At 39.2% G+C, this 21041-nt stretch overlaps 1 protein-coding gene across 1 annotated transcript; it reads left to right on the top strand.

The window, feature by feature from the left end:
• The first annotated feature begins 575 nt into the window (after window positions 1-575).
• LOC128679634 (protein piccolo-like) lies at window positions 576-20140 on the top strand. The gene is made up of 10 exons (XM_053762014.1): window positions 576-1340; window positions 2842-3016; window positions 5846-6038; window positions 6403-6666; window positions 7071-7342; window positions 7521-7617; window positions 7977-8188; window positions 8494-10339; window positions 10922-12451; window positions 13509-20140. The coding sequence occupies exons 2-10, from the start codon at window positions 2843-2845 to the stop codon at window positions 13571-13573; spliced, it is 4653 nt and encodes a 1550-aa protein (XP_053617989.1). The 5' UTR covers window positions 576-1340; window position 2842; the 3' UTR covers window positions 13574-20140.
• Window positions 20141-21041: the final 901 nt, after the last annotated feature.

The raw sequence follows: 21041 nt of genomic DNA, 5'->3' as shown, positions 1-21041 counted from the left end.
TGTCTGTTACTAAAATTTAGTGTTACCATATTAATTTGGTATTTCACATTGCGCTGTTTTTGAATGAGTATGGTATCGTAAATTAATGTCTTTTATAATTAGAGATCATGATAATAGTTAGTATAATACATAGAGGAAACACATTTTCTGTCCATCTTGTCCAAATTCGTACACCATGGGAGACATAAACAAGGGGCATATACACATATTGCACTGGCATGGCAGTGGCAAACTTTTATTCTAAAATAATTTAATAAATTTTGTGTAGCAATAAGATTAGTCGATTCGAAGAAGAAGACAATAACGAGGGTGTAACACATGAGTTGAGTGAAAATCGTAATTTTTTCGAATGACTTACTAAGGTCAAACGAGGATAAAACGTAATTACTACGTGTCCTGTCCCGTATCCCGCAACATGTCCTCTTCATCACAATTAAAACCTTAAATTTCCATATGTCAGTAACAAAGAACCCCTAAGCGGCACAACGCAACGTTATTTGATGTTGTATAGGCCTACCTATTAACGGAATATCGGATTCACTGGAAACATTTGGTTTCCATAACCTGGCAATACTGCTCGAGTCAGTGCGCATGTCAAGATGAAAATTGCAAATGGCGGCCGTTGTTATTGTTCGTTCCGAATTAACTATTTGTAAATTATATACCAATCTTTTTAGCGATTTTTCTACTGAACTGTTATATTGATGTGATGCTTTAACTTCTCATAATTCGTCGCGACGCGTTTTATGTACGGTTTTAAGTGTTTTGAGTGTTTTTTTGGTATTTTATGTGTGTCATGCAAATGGGGTAAGCTGGAATTATCGGATGTCGCTTAGGTTGTTTTGGATAGTTTCAGGAAGAAAATGGTGTGAACTTCTCTATCCTAGTGTGTAAAAATGGATACTGTAAAAAGTGTTTTAACATTTTCATCATGTTTTATGTGTTGCAAGAAGCAAGAGCGGCAGTAATTTGCTAATGTTCCATGCCGTGACTGTACCCCCGTACATTTCAAAATGGCTGCTGCTCTTCACGATATATGAGCTTTGCGTCACTGGAACATAAATCAGTAGATTGGATTCGTGACGAGATTTTAGTGCTTCTAGTCTAGTGATCCAGTGTGAAAAAGCAAAAATAAGCATTGAACAAGACCCCGGACATAATTGGGGTGGGACAATAGTGTTGTATCATATGTTTTTGGAGTAGTGGACACTGACCATAGGACCGATATTGCCTTGCGTCCGAGCTGGATTGTAATGTTGCGATTTGATATCCAGAATGGTTTGCAACACGAGGAAATAAAAAAGCTGTGGAATTGAGCGGAATGTGACATCGTATGAGAGGTAAGAATGTGTTTTTTGGTTTATTTACATTTTGCGGGGTGATTCGCGGTGCGGTATTTTTTTACAAAATGGATACATTCATTAGTGACAGGTCTTCGGGGGGCCACTCGTACGATGGCCGCCTGAAAATGTCTGTTTCAGTGTCAATTTATAAACCCAGAATTGTGAAAATGTCCGAAATAGGTTGTGTAACTCATGCGTTCCTGTTTTCAAAACTGCGGCCTTGCCGACGCGGTCAGTTGAAGTCTTCCGCGCGATTATAATTTTTTTCGAAAGAACAGAGATGATAATCCCTGTTGGGCTAATCACACTGTAATAATGTACCTACTAAACAATTTTGTGAAATGACACTTAAATATGTAAATAACTTGGATTAGATAGATTTATTTATAGGTTATTTCCATTTCATTTTGTTGTGTACATAAATTTGTTTGATTCACTATTTATTTGCTAGTACAAGATTGGCCATCATGCTGTTGGAAAAAGTTATAAATATGATAAATATAATATGCAAAGATAACCTATAGAATATATTAAATTAGCAGTATGGGCAATCTTATTAGCACCATAGTGGTAAAACCATCCAGAAGTATTTAGAAGTATAAACTGAAATTTAAATATAAATTAGTGTATTTTTTATGTATGTTATAATACAATGTAATCACTAAATAAGATATTTTTTAATTTAATTTTGTATCACTTTACTTTGATGAGATTTAACCATATTCAATAAATAAACATAAGCAATAGAGATCCCTACATGGGATAAGTCCGCCAGTACATAATGTCTTCTTGTATTAATTTTAATTTATTTATTTACCAATTCCACCTAGTAGTTTTTGCGTGATGTGCAAATAAACATACAGATACACAGACAAAAATTGAATATGTTTTGGATTCTATTAGTCCCATTAAGACTCTCCATAATTATTTTTCTTTAATATATCCTATGTACAGACATAGCCCACTTACAGTTTTATTATATGTAAAGATTGTTCATATAAAAAATTGCTACAAAATAATACTAGTTGAAAGTTAGGTTAACCATTTCACTGAAACAATATTACATACACAAAATTCTGAATCAATATATATAAAACTGTTATTTAGTGACTGACTGACAGACAATGCACAGCTGTGCATTGTCTGTCAACTGGACATAGAAAGCTGAAATTTGGTGTGTAGGTTTCTAGGACAATGTAGGGCAGCACTAAGAAGGGAATTCCTGAAATTCCCACGGGAAACGGATTTTTACTCACATACAAAGTTGTGGGCAAAAACTAGTTGATAATAAAATTACAAATATTATATTAATCCTTTCACACAAGACACAAAAGGAGTTTAATTGTTATAACATCTTTAAAGTGTCTTGCAAAGGGTTAAGACTTAAAAAGAAACATGAGACACCCTTAAAAATCAGAATGGTTATATTGGCGTTATTCTGTCATTTTGATGCACCATTAAAAAAAGCAAAGACTGATAAACACGAAAATATTTCCAGTATGGCAGCGGACAGCGATGGGCCAGGGACGGCTGGCGGCGGGTCGTGCGGCGTGGTAGTCACGTGCGAGGGCGACCTCTCCGACCCCCGCTTCCCCGCCCGCTTGCGGCGGCTGCTGCGGGAGCTCCGCACGCTGCTCGCGGAGCCCCATCCGCATACACTCAAAGTTAACAAGGTATGGTGAACTTAACTATTTCTATTCATAAAAAATATATACCACACTGACCCTGGACTCCAAGCGGCAGAGGGAGAAACGCTTAAATAAGATAGAGAGAGAATATATTGGCACCTATAAATCATATGCATGCCATTGGTCTGACAACTAGAGCGGAAGGAAGAGTAGGTGTGAGAGAAACGGGACGATACTCGTGACGGGCAGTCATAACTGCCCGTCACGTAACAGGTACACTGCACAGCTCTAGTATGTTCATCTTCACTGTTTTTTTATTTAGTCTCTTTCTCTCTCGTTCGCTCTTTAAACGCCTCGTACGACATTCCGGAAGAATATGCAGTGGAGTCGTTTAGGGCGGAAACCACATGCCTTAAATTTATTTTACTAGTCAATTTGAAAATCATTGTGTGACGTCTTTAATTTTTGCTTAAGTACTGCCTATTTATTTAATTAAAGTTTTGTTTATTGTTGTTTATTTTTTATATCACACAGCCATAAACATTATGCAACATAAATTGCGTCAATCTAGGTAATCATTCATCGTTTGTCTCTCGCGCCAACTCAACGCTGATAAGGGACATTGAAGAAAAAATATATTTTCCATGTAAACGTAAACAAACAAACATTTTGTTTTTAGGGTTCCATAACCAAAGGGTAAACCAGTGGCGTAGCTTGCCCTGTATCAATAATAATTTGGGGTCCCTTATGAATTGTTAATGGTTTCTTACAAAAGGACTGTGTGCATTAAATTAAAATAATTATTTAAAGTTATCATTTTCTCCTAGAAATTGAGTTAGCCAAACAATCAAATTAATATACTGTGCTTCTTTTACTTCTATTATTTCTGAAGTGAAAACTTTGTAGGCATACATGACAGATTTTTAATGAGTACCTATCCTATATGCCTATGTAGAGGATCTCAGCATCTATTGACGGCTACACACTATCGATGAAATCTGATAGATGCCGACGCGACTATGTGAACATTGCGTAGTTTGTATGAGAGCTTATATTTACCACAAAGAAAGACCAGCAATGTATGCCGAATCCACCAAGTTCGGCGTACTTCATCGCGGTTGTGTATAGCCGACAAAATGTGTCTCAGTTGTTTAAATAAAATGAGATTTTAAATAATAATAAAAAAACTAATTTGCGCACTTCAATAGGGTAGATGATTATTTTTATTTTCGTGACTATTCAAAAGCCCTTATATTATTAGATTCAACAATGAGAAAATTAATATGATAATGACAATGGTTTCAATAATATGACAAATATAAAATGAACATAAAAAAATAATAAAGATTTATAAAAAAAAAAAAACACATTTTTGGGCCGTTTCCAACAGGAGGCAGGGAGTGGCCGTATTGTATGTATCTACATTGTATTCGAATGGTCAACTATCCTTGTCATATATAGGTTTCACACAGAGCAACAGATATTGTCTTGAAATTGATGTAAGTTAACAAAAAAGTTGTCGTTTTAGGAAGTTGCCGTTCTCATATCTACATGCTACATATATGTATATGTTAAAGGACTTAGCACAAATCTTTTTTATTAAATGTTGCTGACGACCATGCAGTCGCCGTGGTCTCAGCGGTTTTCTCAGTGGTATTTGCGGTTGTCGTTCCCAGCCTAAGGGAAAAACCCTCTGGTACAAAGGAAAGAATTTAATTTATTATTATGGTAACTATTAACTAAGTCATATTCGTTATGTAAATTCGGAAAACACATATTGGCGTTATTAAAAACACTGACGTCGAAATTTTGTATTTGTTTGGGACCCGCGCGGTATTGTAAATTCTGGAGTCTAAAACTCAGACCCGAAATACAGTCCCGCCAAATTCGGCACGTTTGGCATCGCTGTGTTATATATTACCAAGTTTACATCAAAAAAATTGATTACACTGTGATCTACGATTGAATAGGTGCTATAGAAACTCTAGACCGTTCTCCTCCTCTCCTTATATCTTATAGCTATAAAGTTGATAGAACAATCCGGTATCCAGTATACATAATTTCAAATCATTTATGATTCATACAATGTAGAAACTAACATTAAATATAGTCATTCTTAAAAAATGTTGTCGCCAACAAATTGATAAATAAATATTAGCTTTCATAATTTTGCAGTGGTCTTTCAATTTATAATAATCAATTAAGTTAATGTTGATTTATCTGTGTTTTATTATGATTTTAATTATTCATTACGATTCTAAGACTTTTTATAAATTGTTTATGATACCATGAATCTAAGCAAAAACAAATTCTGGTCATTGTCATGATTGTTTATAATGAATTTTAATGTAAGATTGTTTTTACATTTTCTTATTTAGTATTTCTAGGAATGGTGTTGAGGGAATAAATAACATTAAAGTGTGTTACATTATAGGCATTTAACAATTAATTTTATCTACACAAGATAACAGTGTAAATTTAAAACTTGCATATGGGAAATTAAGTACTAAAGAACTTATATCTATAGAGATATTACATAGTTAATCACTTTCGATCTGGTCTAGGTGCAAAGAAAAAACACAAAATGTGCTAGCAACTTATAACGCACACACTTTTTTTTAGTTACTTATATCATGGGTGATAGAATCTGTCACTACATATGAATCTTAATTCCACCAATGAGCTCACTATCAAGCTAAACCTGAAATTCTCGAGTCTCTCGCCGTCACTTTATGACCGACCATTTGCCCAAACTTCTTTGGGAAGTTGCTTATCAGCTGTCGAGGCCTATGGCTATGTATGTGTGGTTACGGGAGGATATGGAATTGTCTTATTATAAGGCACACCGTGATAATGGTTCACGTTGTTTATCAGGTGGAGCCGTGGAACTCAGTTCGCGTGACGCTGTCGGTGCCGCGCGCGGCGGCGGCTCGACTGCGGGCCCTCGCCGCGGCCGGGGCGCCCCAGCTCCGGGCCCTGGGCATCCTCTCGGTGCAGCTCGACGGCGACGCTGCCGTGTCCCTGAGGCTGCAGCACGGCACGGAGTTGAGGATCAACACCGACCACGGTCAGTATACTGCTCAGTTTCCACCAAAATTCGACAGCTGAATTCGTCTATTGGATTTTTGTCTAAAGGCTGAAGTTTTAAGGCGTATTGATTAATCGATTTTAAATTGAATTCAACTGTGGTAAGTTGTGACATTTTCCATAGGTGGCGTTGTTGGAATAGACAACCGGAGTGGCTACCAGTGATTGACCTTGTCAAGGTCGAATAAATATTTGTTTTAATGAATGGATAAATGTGTCATTTTCAAATAGTTGGCGCCGTTGGTCGAGTCGACGGGCGTCTCGACCAATACCGGTGCCCGTGAAAGTGTAATTATTGAATAAATAATTTCACTTTCAAGTCTTAACCTCGCTGTTTGTAACAGACGCGACCACCTCGCGCTCCCAACAAAATGCCGAGTTGCTGTCGAACCTCGGCGGCATCGGGCGGCTGCTCGAGGGCGAGGCCTCGACCAGCGCGGCGGAGCCCCCGGCGCCCCCGCGGGACAACTTCAAGAGCCCCAACACCGTATGTCCGATGGACGGCAAGATACCGGTGCAGTTGCCCACGCCGCCGGCGGATCGTTGCGAATATCCGTTTGGTAGTATGACGCATGCGAGGGTCATACATCGGAAGGAGAATACGCTTGGTGAGTTAATTTTTATTGTAAAAATGGGTAAAAGCGGCATGGAAAATATGTTGTTAATAATGCCAGACGATATCGAGAGTAAGATTTTTTGTTTGGTACCTCTTGATGATTTACCTACTCAACCAATCTTCTTGAAATTTTGCATACATGTAGTTTGAAGTACGGAGAATTTAGGGGGTAACTTTCATTCCGGAAAAATAATCTGGTGGGAAAATCACGTGCGCAAAACCTAGTCGACCATAAAAAGACTCTCTTCTCGTCGTCTGAGTTTGACACCCGGGATAAAAAGAGATCTGTGCAGCCGGGATAAAAAAAAGGCATATGAAATGTTATATGTTACTGACTATTTAGTGGAAATAAGCAATTTTTTCATTATTTTTCAAAGACAAACAATATCTATGCAGGTCTAAGCGGGCCATCGAGCTCAATCCGACCACCGACCGACGTATTCGTCCGACCGTCGACCTCCTCGTTCCCCGGTCCCCCTCCCCCATACCCGCAGCCCACCCCGGCGGCGCCCCCGCCCACACCCTCGCCGCAGCCGCCGGCCGCCCCGCCCACAGTGGCCATGTCGTCGCCGCTGTTGGTCAATCTGCTGCAGAATGATGCGCCCGCGCCGCAACCCAGGCCGAAGCCCCCGCATCCGGCTAAGTTGGAACGCCTAGATGATGGACAGGTAACATTTATTTATTTTATTCACATTTTTAACGTCGGCAAGTACTTTTAAAAGCAGAAAGCTTAGAAACAGACACATGTTATGTTATTTTTTAAGCAGACGGGTTTTTTGTTTATTTTTTGCTAGTTAACTTTTGTAATGAACAAATGTCTTATCTAATCTATCGTAACTACAACAGGTGGAGCTGGCGGTGGGCCGGCCTCCGTTCCCGCGGCCGCTGGCGGAGCGCTACCGCGCGCCCCCGCCCAATGTCCTGCTGCGGCCTAGGGCTCCAGGTTAGTTTACTTCTTTTCGAGAGTGTTGATTGCTGACACTGGTGTCAGATTGTATTCAATTCGCCTAAACTGCAAATACAATGGGGACCAAAGCCTTAACGTTTAGTTTCCATATGCTCAATTCATACTAATATTATAAAGAGAAAATATTTGTATGTTTCTTTGTAATGATTAAACTCAAAACCTACTGGGCCGATTGTGATGATTTTTGACACAGAGATAGAGGAAAACCGTCAGGAGTAACATTGGCTACTTTTTACTTTTTACTTTTATTATGGTTTCACCGGAGTGAAGCCGGGACGTGACGCTACTATCCATTTATTATCATTATTTACTGAAGTTTCCATATTTCCTTTCAGGTTTCCCAACAGAGCCTCCGCCGTACCGCGCGGCGCCACCTCCCCCCGCTGCGGCCCCTCCTCCCCCTCCCCCTCCCCAGGCGGCGGCCGCCCGCCCCCGAGCGCAGCCCGCCCCGCGCCCGCCCCAGCCGCGGTTCTCAGTGGAGGACCTGCAGGTGCTGTTGCCGCCCTCCACTACCAGCATGGACCAGAAAACGAGGTCGAGGTTTCAAGTGAGTGTCTTTTTTTGACGTTATCTTCTTCGGGGAAATGGAATGGCTTAAATTACATTCACTATGGATAATGTCCAAAATAAAGAAAATTATTATTAAATTTAGATAGATGAACTTAGTTCCTTAAGTGCAATCGGCAGTTTTTTGATCATTTATTTAATTTAATGTTTATTTTCAACGGATCATCGTCATTTTCGAGCATCTACATGACTAGTGAGAAGATTAATGAGTATTCAATGTTATAACAGAAAGCAAAGAGATTAAGAGAATCCCGATGGCTTCTTAACGTGAGGGCTTCGTTGCAGGAGTTCCAGTGGTTCCAGCAGCAGTACATCGCGACGCAACGCGCGGCCGGCGCAGCCTCGTGGCGCTCGCCGCCGCGCGACGCGCTGGAGCTGCCGGAGCTGGAGCTGGATCTGCTGCTGCCCACGCTGGGCGGCGATCTGCAGCTCGACGACGCTATCTCCGACCTCGACCCCGGCGCCAAGCTGGACCAGTACCACACTCTGGACTCTGTGCTGCGCGACATCACCGCGGCCCAGTACTCGGACTCCGCTCCCAACCAGGCTGCGACTAGTCAGACCCAAACTGTGACCCAAAATGTGCCTTCTAAATCTGATTTGAACGTGAGCGAGTCCGACTTCATGCCTCCCCCTCCGGTGCCGCAGCAATCTACGTCTAAAACCTTCCCGAATACGAGTCAGAGTGCTATGAATAGTAACCATACGCAGTACAAAGTGAACGCGTTTTCGAATACGAACGATAGGAGTCATGTGCAGACGTCGATGCCGCCGCCGATGAGGCTGCCGGTTCGGGCGACGTCTTCGGTCGCGACGGCGACGGTCGGGTCCCAAGCTTCGGCGCAGGAAATCGAGGAACAGAGCAAGCAGTACCTGATCAAAACCCTCATGAGAGACGATGACGTCCCTCCGCCGAAGGAGCAGGAGAAGAAAGTAGAAGAAATCACCGTAGCAAGCTGTAAGGTCAAAGAGAATAGTACGGATACGACGCCCGCGCCTGAAGTGTTCGGCATCGCGAAGTCCACCATCATTGAGGATGACACTAAAAAGGAGGACGACGCGAAGAAGAGAGTGATAAAGAAAGAGAAAGACGAGAAATTATTGCTGAAAGGGGGCAACCCCAAAGCTGGTGCTAAAGAAAAACCGTCGACCTTGAAGGACAAGATCGTGAAAGATGCCAAGAAAATTGCCTATCCCCGGCCGCAGGTGCCCAAACCTACGCCGCTGGGAAACGAAGCGCCGAAGTCGCCTCCCGGAGAGAAAGAGTCGATAAAATTAAGGCTAAAGTTGGATAAAAATGAGCCTGTATACAAAGCTGATGTGAGTTTTGTGAATCAGCAACAGAAAGGCGAGAAGCCATCGGAGGGCGAACCCAGAGTTCCACCGCTGCACATAAGCATAAGAGGTCCAAACTCAGCGGTCATTAAAAACTCGAAGAAAGAGAAGAAGAAGTTCAGCCCGGGGGAATTGCATTCAAAGAAAATAAAGATCAGGAAAGCGTTGGAGGGAGAGGAAAAACATAGGCGGGATTCGGAGGAATCATCGAAATCTGACACAACTGAAAATAAGACTGACGAGTATTTAGTCAAAAGCATAAAGCTGAACAATCATTATGAGAGTGATGTGGTCAAAACGGAAATCGCTGGGGATAATAACGTTGTGTACAGAATGAAAAGTATATCGAAAACCGCTCACATAGTCACCAAAACCCACGACTACAAACTGAACAACAAACTCCCTTTAGACATCAAAGTTAAGAAAAAGAAATTGTTGAACGATACGGGGAAAGTCGTGGAGAAAGAGCGGGACAAAGAATGGCGGAACGACATGTTGGAAAAGGAGGGGAAATACGCCCAGAACGAAGGTTACAGAGAGGCCAACAACCACGAAGCTAAGAAAAGGTTACCAAGTAAAGATGCGAATTGTGATAAGTCCAGTGAAGGCAAAGTAGTGCAATTGGAAGTGAGTGAAGGTAGTGAGCTGGACAATCGGTTGCTCAAGTGCTACGAACGGACGCTAAGCGATGACGACAATAAACTTAAAAGGACACTAAACGAAAGTGCTATTACCTCACCTAACGGACTGCTCGCCTCGGAGAAGAAGAGGAAGACCAGCCATAGTTCCTGTACAGGTATGTAGTTTGTACCAATTGACAGTGTTTGTACATTAAAACTTCAATCATTGTATTTTATGTTTTATTTTGTCATATAATGATTCTATGTCATGATATGATCAAATTGGGTGAACTTTAGTGCCATTCCCTAGCTATTCTGTAAAATACGAAACTAGTATGTATTTGAATGTACTATACCGCCTTGGTCTAGATGTTTAGAAATAGGTAAACAATCTTGACAGGTATTTATTGAAAGTCACTTTAAAAATCAAACATATTAAATATTTCATAAATTTTATAATTAATTCTATCTGGCATGTTAAATTCTTTAAATTGCTTGTGTAAAGTACCTAGTAAGTATTTAGTGGAACATAGATACTGATCCATGCTCCTCTTTACTGTCAGTTCTTCACGATACATGCACCACACCTTTTCTACAAGTAGATTGCTGTAGTTCTATGAGATATATTTTCGTTTCTTAATCTTTGGCGTGATGTTAATCTCCCTCTCCTTTATTTTCGACATTAATTTGACATAACTCTGGTGGAACAGGCAATGTGTGGTGTATTTAGTTAGCATACACTAATAGCAGGGGCACAGTTCCAGATCCGCCGGGGTCGACGAACGTGGGCACGTCGCCGCCGCGCGGGCCCGCGTCCCCGCGTCGCCGCGAGCGCCCCAAGGACAAGTCTTACTGCAAGCTCGTGGCTGAACGGGACAAGTTCGGCAACCGCTCCCCCAACTCCCAAGCCCAAGGCGAAGACTCTGGGATCGAATCTATGGACGCCCTGTCGGAAAAATCCCCCAATCAGGCCAGCCAATCCCCCCCCGGCCCCCAGAGAAAAGAACGACTGGATATGCCCCGGTCTACCAGCCCGGCTTCAGTTCAGAGGATAATAGGAGTGATCGAAACGACTCCGGCCTCCGATGAACTATTGGAACGACTATCTTTATCTAATAGTCGGCCACAGTACGATCCGGGTCCTCCAGATATAGACGATTTGGGTGATATAGAGGCCGCTTTGGCGGAGATGCACGGGGACCACGTTAACGGTGATGATGCTCCTAGAAGACCACCAGAAAATGAAAGAAAGGAGATCAAAAGAGAAGCGACGCCTATTCTAAGGGAGGATGACAAGCAAAATCAACCGATAGATAGGCTAGAGGTGAAAGAGGAACGGAAAGAGGAATCGACGGAAGTGAAAGAATCACCCAAGAAGGAGGATTTCGATCCGTTACCGAGTAGAAAGTCTCCACCGTTATATACTTACTCGAATCAGGAAAAAAGTGCCCCGGAAATAGAATTGAAAGAGGAGAAACCTCCAGCGAACGGTGAAACCGAGGAGCATCGGACGGAGGAGAAACCTGAACCGAAAATCGAAAGGATACCGCTTCAAGCGGAGTTTCCGGACAAGAGTTTACTCGAACAACTTCTCATAGAAATTCCCACGCAAGATTACGCGGGCAGAAGGCCCGAATCTCCCTCGCCGTCCGCTTTAGAAAGAGTAGCTCGGAGTAGTGTCAGGACAAGGTCGAGTAGCAAGATGAATAGTCCTGCGGACGGGCCGAAGACGCCGAGACTTAGTCCCGGGGTCAAAACGGAACGATCAGATTCGCCCGCGAATCAGCCGAGGAATTGTCTAAGAGGAGGATCGGTCGACAAGACTAGTCCGAAAACTCCAGTAGTTCCGACGCCTGTGAAAACCGCGACGGGGGCGAAACGGAAGAGAAGGGAGTCTGAAAGTTCAGGAGCATCGTTAGTTAGCGAAGAAGGCTTGTCACCGGCGGGGAGGCCGAGGAAGAAAGCGAAGAAGTTAGACGGCAAATTACCCGCGCCAGTGGTTCCGGGGAAGACTAAGAAAGATTCGGACAGTGATAGTGATGAGCCATTGATATGTAAAGTGCGCGGGAAGACGTCGAAGCCCATCCGGCCGCCCGTGAAGGTGCCGCCGGCCGCCAAGGGGCTGGAGGGGGTGGGCACGCGGCGCTCGGGGCGCTACGGGGCGCCGCCCGCCGCGCCCCCGCCCGCCGCGCCCCCCTCCGGCGCCCCCGCAGCGCCAGCGGCGCCCGCAGCGCCCGCCGCGCCCGCCGCGCCGCCGCCGCCGACCAGGAGGAAGACCCGGAGCGCTGGTGACCTACTTTGATTTTATGTTATAAATATAAAGAAAAAGATCATATCGGTTATAATTACTTTTATATACTTGACAATTTTAGCTATTGTAGTTGTCAAGGTCGTTTGTTCAGAAATGAGGCATTTATAGTGGAGCTTTTTCACGTCCAATTATAAATTATATAAAATTTCTTAAGCTACAAACTACTAGCATTTCAGAACGACCACTGCTGAGAAGAAATTGTGAAAACAGTGTTGATTCTAGTCCGCCAAAAGGGATTACAGTATTTTATATAAGTATGTTTTATATAAGTTTTTCTAGCAATATTACAAAGTATATTAAAAAAGCAATAATTAAACATTAACTAAAACATGAAGTATAGATACTGCATGTCTTTATACTCATGTCATTTGTTAACAGACAATTCGTAATTATTTTATATTGTCAGACACGACTTACATAGGTTCTTAAAAATAAAACAGTTCTGCATGCCGTATGCTGCACCATTAGGCATACAAATAAACAACCCAGATTCGACATACATTAACGCATGTCAATGTCAAACCTATGGGGCGGCACGATGAAACGTATCAATGCGGCTCTAATGCATGTATTTACGTTTATATTCGTCAATTTCTTAACGAAATCAGGCACAGCATGTCAGCCTCTTCAAATTCTCCCTGTTTGATGTTAACCGATCAGTTACTTTCTTTTTAACTTCTTTTCCCATTCAATATATTATGAAACAAAGTCCTTCGCGGCGTCTGTCTGCTCGCGATTACCTTAGAAACTTCTGCATGGATTTTTACCAATACATAGTCAAATTTAAAATTCTTTATTCAATTTAGGATGATATACATCATTTATTGACTTCAAAAAATTACTTAAACTAAGTCTACTGCCGACTTCCAAAGCGCAGGTGAAGAAGAAGCGGCGCAACAGACTTCACCGCAGCCTTTTCTCCAAGGACGTCATTTAACAAATGTAGGTCTTATATAGTTTGATTCCTGATGAAGATTTAGGTATAATTTATTATGTTTTTACATATAAATAAAATGAAATAAAACAACTTGCAGTGGTGGAAGGCGTGTTGACAGCGGGCTGCGTGCGGCGGCGGCGGGCGTCGCGCGACGGCAAGTGACGGCGGCGACGCGCGGACCGCGCCGCGCCGCTGCTGCTGCCCCTCCCCGCGACCGACTGACCACCACCTCCCCCGCCGCCTCTGCCCCCGCCAGTCAACACTGACACGCTGCTGCGGTGGCTCGTTGGCGAGGACTGAGGGCTGACGTGATCCAATGCGACGTAGACAGTTCATTTCCAAAGAAAAATTGATTGCGCGTGAGTCCTTTGAATGTCAGTGTCAGGAAATCGCGCGACAATGGCGCCAACTGGTGAACGAAAAAACCGTAGCCCCCGTTTACTGTTCGAAGGTTTAGTTCCAAAGAAAATTTGAACGTTATGTTGTGCGCATTAGGGCTTTTTTTTAAGTGACAGCCGTAATCAACCTCACGCGACAGTGGCGCCAACTAACGAACTAACGGTAAAACCGTAGCTCCCATATGTTCGTGGGTCGTAGAAGATTAGTTCGAATTTAATCCCGGTTCGCGTTTTCATTAGTGTTGAGTGTCTTTTTAGAAGTGCAGGTGTTAAGTAGAAATATTTGGACTTGCACTAATCAGTGCCTGCCCATACTGTGTACTTTCCACTCACACTTAACACGTATCAAAATGCGAATGTACTTTAGTGTTTGTTTTCGGTAATGTTCTATCGATAGCATTGATAGCTTTTGAAGACTCGATAGTAACGCCACATGTCAGTCGATAGTATTTCTCTTATCGATGCCAACGATAGTGTTGACACGTGGCGATGCTGTCGATATCAACTATCGATAGCGAAACAATCGATAGATACGCAAAACCAGTTTGAACTTTTTCGAACGATTAACTTTTTTTCGATTGTTGTTTTAAAGTGGTGTGATGATTGATTGTTTGATTTATTGTTTTAGAAACTTAAAAAAAAAATGTTTAAAACATTATTGGTTGCGATGAAACTGACATTTTTACCACAAAAATCACTAGGCATAATTCTTAAATAATTTGCAATTAGCTTTCTAATAGAGTATCCGTATACAAGAAATATTTTAAATATTTTTTAAATACCTATATTTTGTTGCCGCTATTTTATAGCAGTTCAATTTGGTGAAATTTCGCGTGACATGACTATGTATATATATTTTTTTAATATATGATATATATATATATATATACTAAATCTATACATGATATGGGTGATTACTTGGTTTTAACCTTAACTTTGTACATTACAACGAGTAAATATTAAAAAAAAAACCTATATCAATAAAGATTATAAGTAAAAGTAAAATTACTAGTAGTAACAGTTATTTTTTAAAGATCTCCGCTTTAGATTATTTATTTTCTCTTACATAATAATGTACCATTTGAGTCACACTGTAATAAAGATCAAATTGGCTTGAACATGATGCGCCTAGATCGCGCTTATTGCCCTATCATATTAAAGCTAATTTGGAATTCAATAACTTTTCTTTCATATCAAGTGTGTTAGTGATACGGTGTCAGATTTTATTCAAGTCGCCAGAAGGACACGACTTTTATACATCATAATGTCATTGAAATTAAATAATTCTATCGTCCCTTTTTTCGCATAATTTATTTTTTTCTTTGGTATACTGGTTTTGCCATAAAATATTTTGGCATTTAAGGTATAATTGATTTTTGGCGTACGGGTAAATGTGGCATAATTAACTTTTAGGGTTAAGGTTAGTTATGCTACAAATTGTTATGTGTAAGAACGTTATGCTTAAAAATCATTATGCCACTATGCTATAATTATATTATGGCTTAAATTTTTATTATAATAGATATACCCGTTTTCAAATCAATTTGCCAATGTAAAAGTCTTTGTTGGTCGCAAATAATTTTCATATAAGAAACAAATATGTACATTATATATAATACTTGTGCTTTTTGATTTGTGAATTGTAGTTATTTAAGGTCATGTCGCGCGATTTGGTATCAAATTGTATGAAAGAATACTATACAATTACCCCATTATTCATAAAAAAAAGTTAGAACACAGTTAAAATATGTTTTGTCTCTATTTAGGTAGGAAGTGCGATAGTGACAAAACATATTTTGGCTTAGTGTGTTTTAACTTTTTTATGAATAACGTGGTTAGTTTTTATCAATCATTATTCAAATGTTGCGCAGTTTTCAGATATTTTTGGTTTTATGAATCTCAAAATTTATAATCCTGTTTATTTTTTTAAATAGTGCAATTCAAGAAAGAGTTTTTTGTATGAGTGTAGTATTTTTTTCACAAAAGGTGTATATTTTTTTTATCAAAATTGAATTGAACTATTTGGATTGCAATTTATTTATTTATTTCATTTAAAATAAGGTAAAGTTGTGTAGAATCTTTTAATTTTGGCGCTATAGTTAGTTCTCTCATAAAAATCGAATATCAACTCATCATACTCACATATTGTGCATAAATCGCAAAATATTCGGGTACCGGTATAGTTGGCATGCTCGACCAAAATGGATCGTCGTTAAAACCCTGTATAAATAAAACTGTATCTATACCTATTTTATTTAGTCGTGTAACGGTACGTGGAACTGTTGTTTTTGACTCTTTATAATTTTATTTAGTGAACAAATCATGTTACCATTCACTATAACTCGACTTAGTAAGTTTAATCATACAATCGAGTAATTTAGGACCTTCGTTGCCACTACGGATTTCGGGTCGCGAGTGGACGCCTTAGTTTATTATAACTTGCGCCGTTTGACTCGCAAACACCGAACGTTGACCCCTAAACATTGTATATGCCAAAAGTATTTGGGAATTGGGCGGCCGGGGGGTTATTTTCTACCAAAATCTACTTAGTTTCCTTTTAATGTAGTGTCACTGATATAGCAAGGTCAATGTTCGCTGTTTGCCGAGCCAGGTGGCACACAGTATAGAGAAATAGTTGTAATTATTGTACAAAAGAGCACTCGTCTTATAGGCACATCGTTATGGATAACCGAGAGATATAATAATAATTGTGAAATGCATAAAGTAACATATTTTCATACGTTTTTGCACGTCTGAACGTCGAACGGTGACGTCAAAGCAGAGTAGTTTTAAAATTGTTTTGGCGGGAACGCGTCTTTTCTTGTTGGCTGGAAGCTACGGAAATTTTAAAAAATTTCTACTTTTATCTATGGTCTGTCGTGGACAAGGCAACAGGTTTTATAATGAGGATGATTTTAGTAAAATTTATTTACACTTTTAGACAAATTATAACAGTAAATATAATGAAATTTATGCTCAAAATATCAAATTTACTGACTTATACGCACTTGATGCTTCACAATGAAATGGAATATTTTTATCCACTTTTATTTAATTATCTGACTTGACTCATTTGTAATTTGTACATTATATGTTTTATTAATAAAATAATATTTATGTTGACTTGTCCAAATAAGACATATAGTTTTTCTAGGGCATTCGAAACATACATATACATTCATAGTCAATATTTTCATACCAGTGTCATTAGGAAATATATAAAGGTCGATGTCACATTTTTAGTCTGCCGGAGAAACAGACTATAGTATATAGTTGGTTATTTATTAGGTTCAAGTTGTTGCCTAAATTTTTATGTGTAATCTTTTATTTTGTTATTAAGTTAAAATTTAGTTACTGATATAGTTTACTATCTACAAAAAAGTTAGCTAACAACTTGAAACGTGTAAACCAGCTTTAATGCCGAGCCCACACTTATCACGAAGGTTCGTGCGGCAAGTCTCGCGATGAATACTACGAACGTACTCTTTCGTTTCCATAGCAAGCGAAGGAGACAGCAACAATTCGTCGAAGCACGAAGCCTAGGCCACACGTTACAACATTGCGCGTGGGTGAGGGCACAGCATAGCATAGCGTCGTAATGTCATAAAACTTGGCCAATGTGGCCTAACATAAGCGGCAACATTCGCGGCAAATTAGTCGCAACTCTAGTCGTTTGGTTACTAGCGGTAGTTTAAAATATGCGTCGGTATAACTCTCGTGTATTTTGTTCGTAGTTTGTGGTCTTGACGCAGGTCGCTTTCGCAAATTGACATCGAGAAAAGTAATGTCACTTTCGAAAAATTCACTGGAAAATGTCATTATAGCACTGTGTCACTTTTGCAAAATTACATTTTTTTTTTCCCAATGAGTCTTGATACTAAAAACAGAGAAAAATAATACTAGTTACGAATATGTTTAACAACGCGTCGAGTCGCCAGAAAATAAAATTTTGACATTATGTGAATGTTCCTATAATGTCATAATTTTCCTCAAAATTTCGCGATATTTACATTGCAGTGTAAGTGAAATTATGTAAAAGTGATCAAAACAGTTGGCAATAGTGCAAACGTGACGATCCGCGTAAAGACTATTAGTTTTCCGATTTTTGATGTGATGCCGTGGCTCGGCGCTTTCCCGCGCAAAACTTAACATTAGCGTATTTAATTAAGAATTCACGACCAATAATTATAATGTGAACTTGATAATTTCATGGTGAAACGATAATAATAGCGACTGAGTGTTTCAACAGTTTGTCTTTTGGGCTTCCAGTATACTAAATACGATATTTTCTTTCCGACACCCCCTAAATGTTCTATGATTTCTCCCCTCCCAATTTTTTGACATCGGCGCCCCTAATATTTCTCCCAGTGGATGTTTTAAAGTAATATTTTAAGCTAGCTTTTTTTTTGCACTGTAAATAAATGAATTTGAATCAATTAGTTTCATTAGATGCTAGTATTTATTGATCACAATTTTTAAAAGTCACTTAGTGGAGTGTTAAGATTTTTTAATATGTGTCATGTCCACCATTTTGAGTGATTGGTTATGTCGAAATTCAACCTTGCAAATTTGTTTCGGGTGAAAATTTTCTGTTAAGAATAATGATAGACATGATATCGAGTGTTCCCAGCAGTATAAATCAGTCGTGTCAAATTATATTGAAGTTAAAGTTCCTAATAATACGTGAAAATATCTTATTCTGAAGTATTGGTTGTAAATCTCTTTTGATGTTCTATTTGCAACGATGATAGTGCTAATTTTCAGCCAACCAATCACAGAGCGGAATGTGATTGGTTGCGTCCGGCTGCGAATATTACTGTTGGGGGACACTCTACTGTTGCACGATTCAGTTGCCGTTCCTAAATTTAGGGGATGAACCCAAAGCAATAATTTGTGGATGTGAGCTGTTTTTTACTCCTTTTTACCATGTCCTCAGTGACTTACCTCGTGTCCCCCTTTTTCGTCGGTTGACGTCTTTTGCGCATGCTTATTGGTAGAGTATTTCGACACTGTAAATAATACAATGTAACAAATTCACGTTAATTCGATTCTATGTAAATTTTTTTTGTACCCATCTTTTTTATATTTATCTTATGAACAATATTCCCCGTTATTGGTCCTTATTGGTAATAAACCTTAAACTAAATTTATAGAGACTTAATCAAACTATTCTGTAGTTGGTTTATGACCATGCAATTGAGTCTTAAGTACTTATAAATGTCTATAATCTTCTAATAAGCATGTGTTTTTAGCATATTTTGTCACAACTTATTTCGAGACCCACGTTTTTACGATGTTCAATGTTCTTAGGTACAGTGATAGTTCTAAAATACAAACCGTTTAGTATGTAGTATGTATAATGTATTGAGAATATTTTATTATAAGAATATATTGCCTGATACAATATTGTGCCCTATAACGTGTGCCGTGCAAGTGCAAAGCTAGTTAAGCGGGCGGCTAGGTGGTGGCCTTTAAAAAATATTGTTTTTTTTTCTATTAGTTAATCAAATTTATCGGTTGGGCCGATGTACAATCTCTTGTAAATTTTTATGTATAGATGGGGAAAGTAATATATGTTATATGTTAAGTAATTGTTTTTTTTTTCAAATGGATTTTTTTGGGAGTTGTTGTATATAGGTGCGAGACTGCACGGACGTAATCGCTAGGAATGCAACGCCTTATACTGTAATATATGAAATTGCAAGCTTGTACCATATAATTTTAGTGGACCGACTCTCAAATAGTTGTGTATATGGGTGTATAGTTATCCTTCTAGTATCTTGTTTTGTTTTTTTATTATTTTCAACTAATTGATAGTAATTTATGCCGATAAAAATATATTATATATGTAGAAGAAAGAAATACAAATAGTTTTAACACTATAAATATAGTATAGGGGTGACACCACACAAGAGTATAGCTTATAGTTTTGGTATGTAAACATTATATAACTTGTAAATAGATTGCAGAAATAGTAAATAAAAGAATTGATACAATAAATTGTAACATTATGTTATTGTAATATTTTTTCTAGATCGTGTTAATGGTTGGGCCCCGCCCTCGATAGGACAATCATAAAGAGCCTGCAATATTTTTGTTGCTGGCAAGTTATTGAGTTTGTCTTTCCGATTTTTTATTGTGCATTATTTTCTGTAAGTTGCTTTCACTGTCGTTCTAGATTATTTTTAAAATCATATAATTATATTCATAAAGTACGATGAGTCATGGTGAATTATTATCATATTATTATGAATGAAAAGAAATAAGGAATATTATTGTTCTGCTATTATTAAATTTGTAAAGTTAGTTTATTAATAAATGAATAAAAATATTTTGTTGTTTTCTTTTGTGACACACAATCTGCTAAGGAACCCTCAAAAGTACTTTGGATTATTGGACTATAAGCTTGTTCACTTCTTGCTGATAAAGTATCTGATAGCTTCTAAGCCATATATTGAAGGGATAGCATTAAAAATTGTTTCCCAAGTATTGGATAGGGTTAACTGGCTATATAATTAAGCAGAATTTACAGAATTATAATTATTATATCAGAAAATGGTGAAACAGACCTTTGTAACAGACAATCCAACTTTGGTCTGACCGGCCGACTTCTAAATCTATGGATCCCATGGAATCAGTAGGCACTACGACGGAGTACCTACTAATTCCATTATGGATACAGCCAAGTCCAAGCGTCTGTTTTTAGCACAGACATTCAGTATTTCTAGATATTGTCTGTGGTTTTTAGTATTACTCATTTACTCATCAGTCACAAATAACCTATCATGGATTTAGTAAGTACTTCGTACAACCGGAGTACGTACTATATACATGCCATCTATTTACAAAGCGTAGCGGTCATGTAGAGGAAAAACCGGATAGTATTTTTAGACTTACTTTCTTCGCCTTTTTTTTCTCAAGTCACTCTGATGAGAATGAGCAAGGTTTTGTACACTTTTCGCTGCCAGGGAGTATTACTGCATATTTATCCCGCCAGAGTACAGCACTGTATGTTAGGTACACAAAAGATTTGCCGCCTTTTGCTATGTTGATTAAAACGTTTATTTTAGAGTACTTACTTTATATACAACAATGTAACATATTCGGGTGTCGAAATATTGGGAAAAATCGTTTTCCATAAGATAAAAACTTCGAAAACTATGGAATACGCCACACGCTGTAAAATTTTCAAGCCAGTAAACGGTCGAAAAAGCTCGGAACACCTCACACGG

The sequence above is a fragment of the Plodia interpunctella genome, chromosome 22, assembly GCF_027563975.2.
Source record: "Plodia interpunctella isolate USDA-ARS_2022_Savannah chromosome 22, ilPloInte3.2, whole genome shotgun sequence".
Taxonomy (NCBI): domain Eukaryota; kingdom Metazoa; phylum Arthropoda; class Insecta; order Lepidoptera; family Pyralidae; genus Plodia; species Plodia interpunctella.
This window is presented reverse-complemented; position numbering and strand designations above follow the sequence as displayed.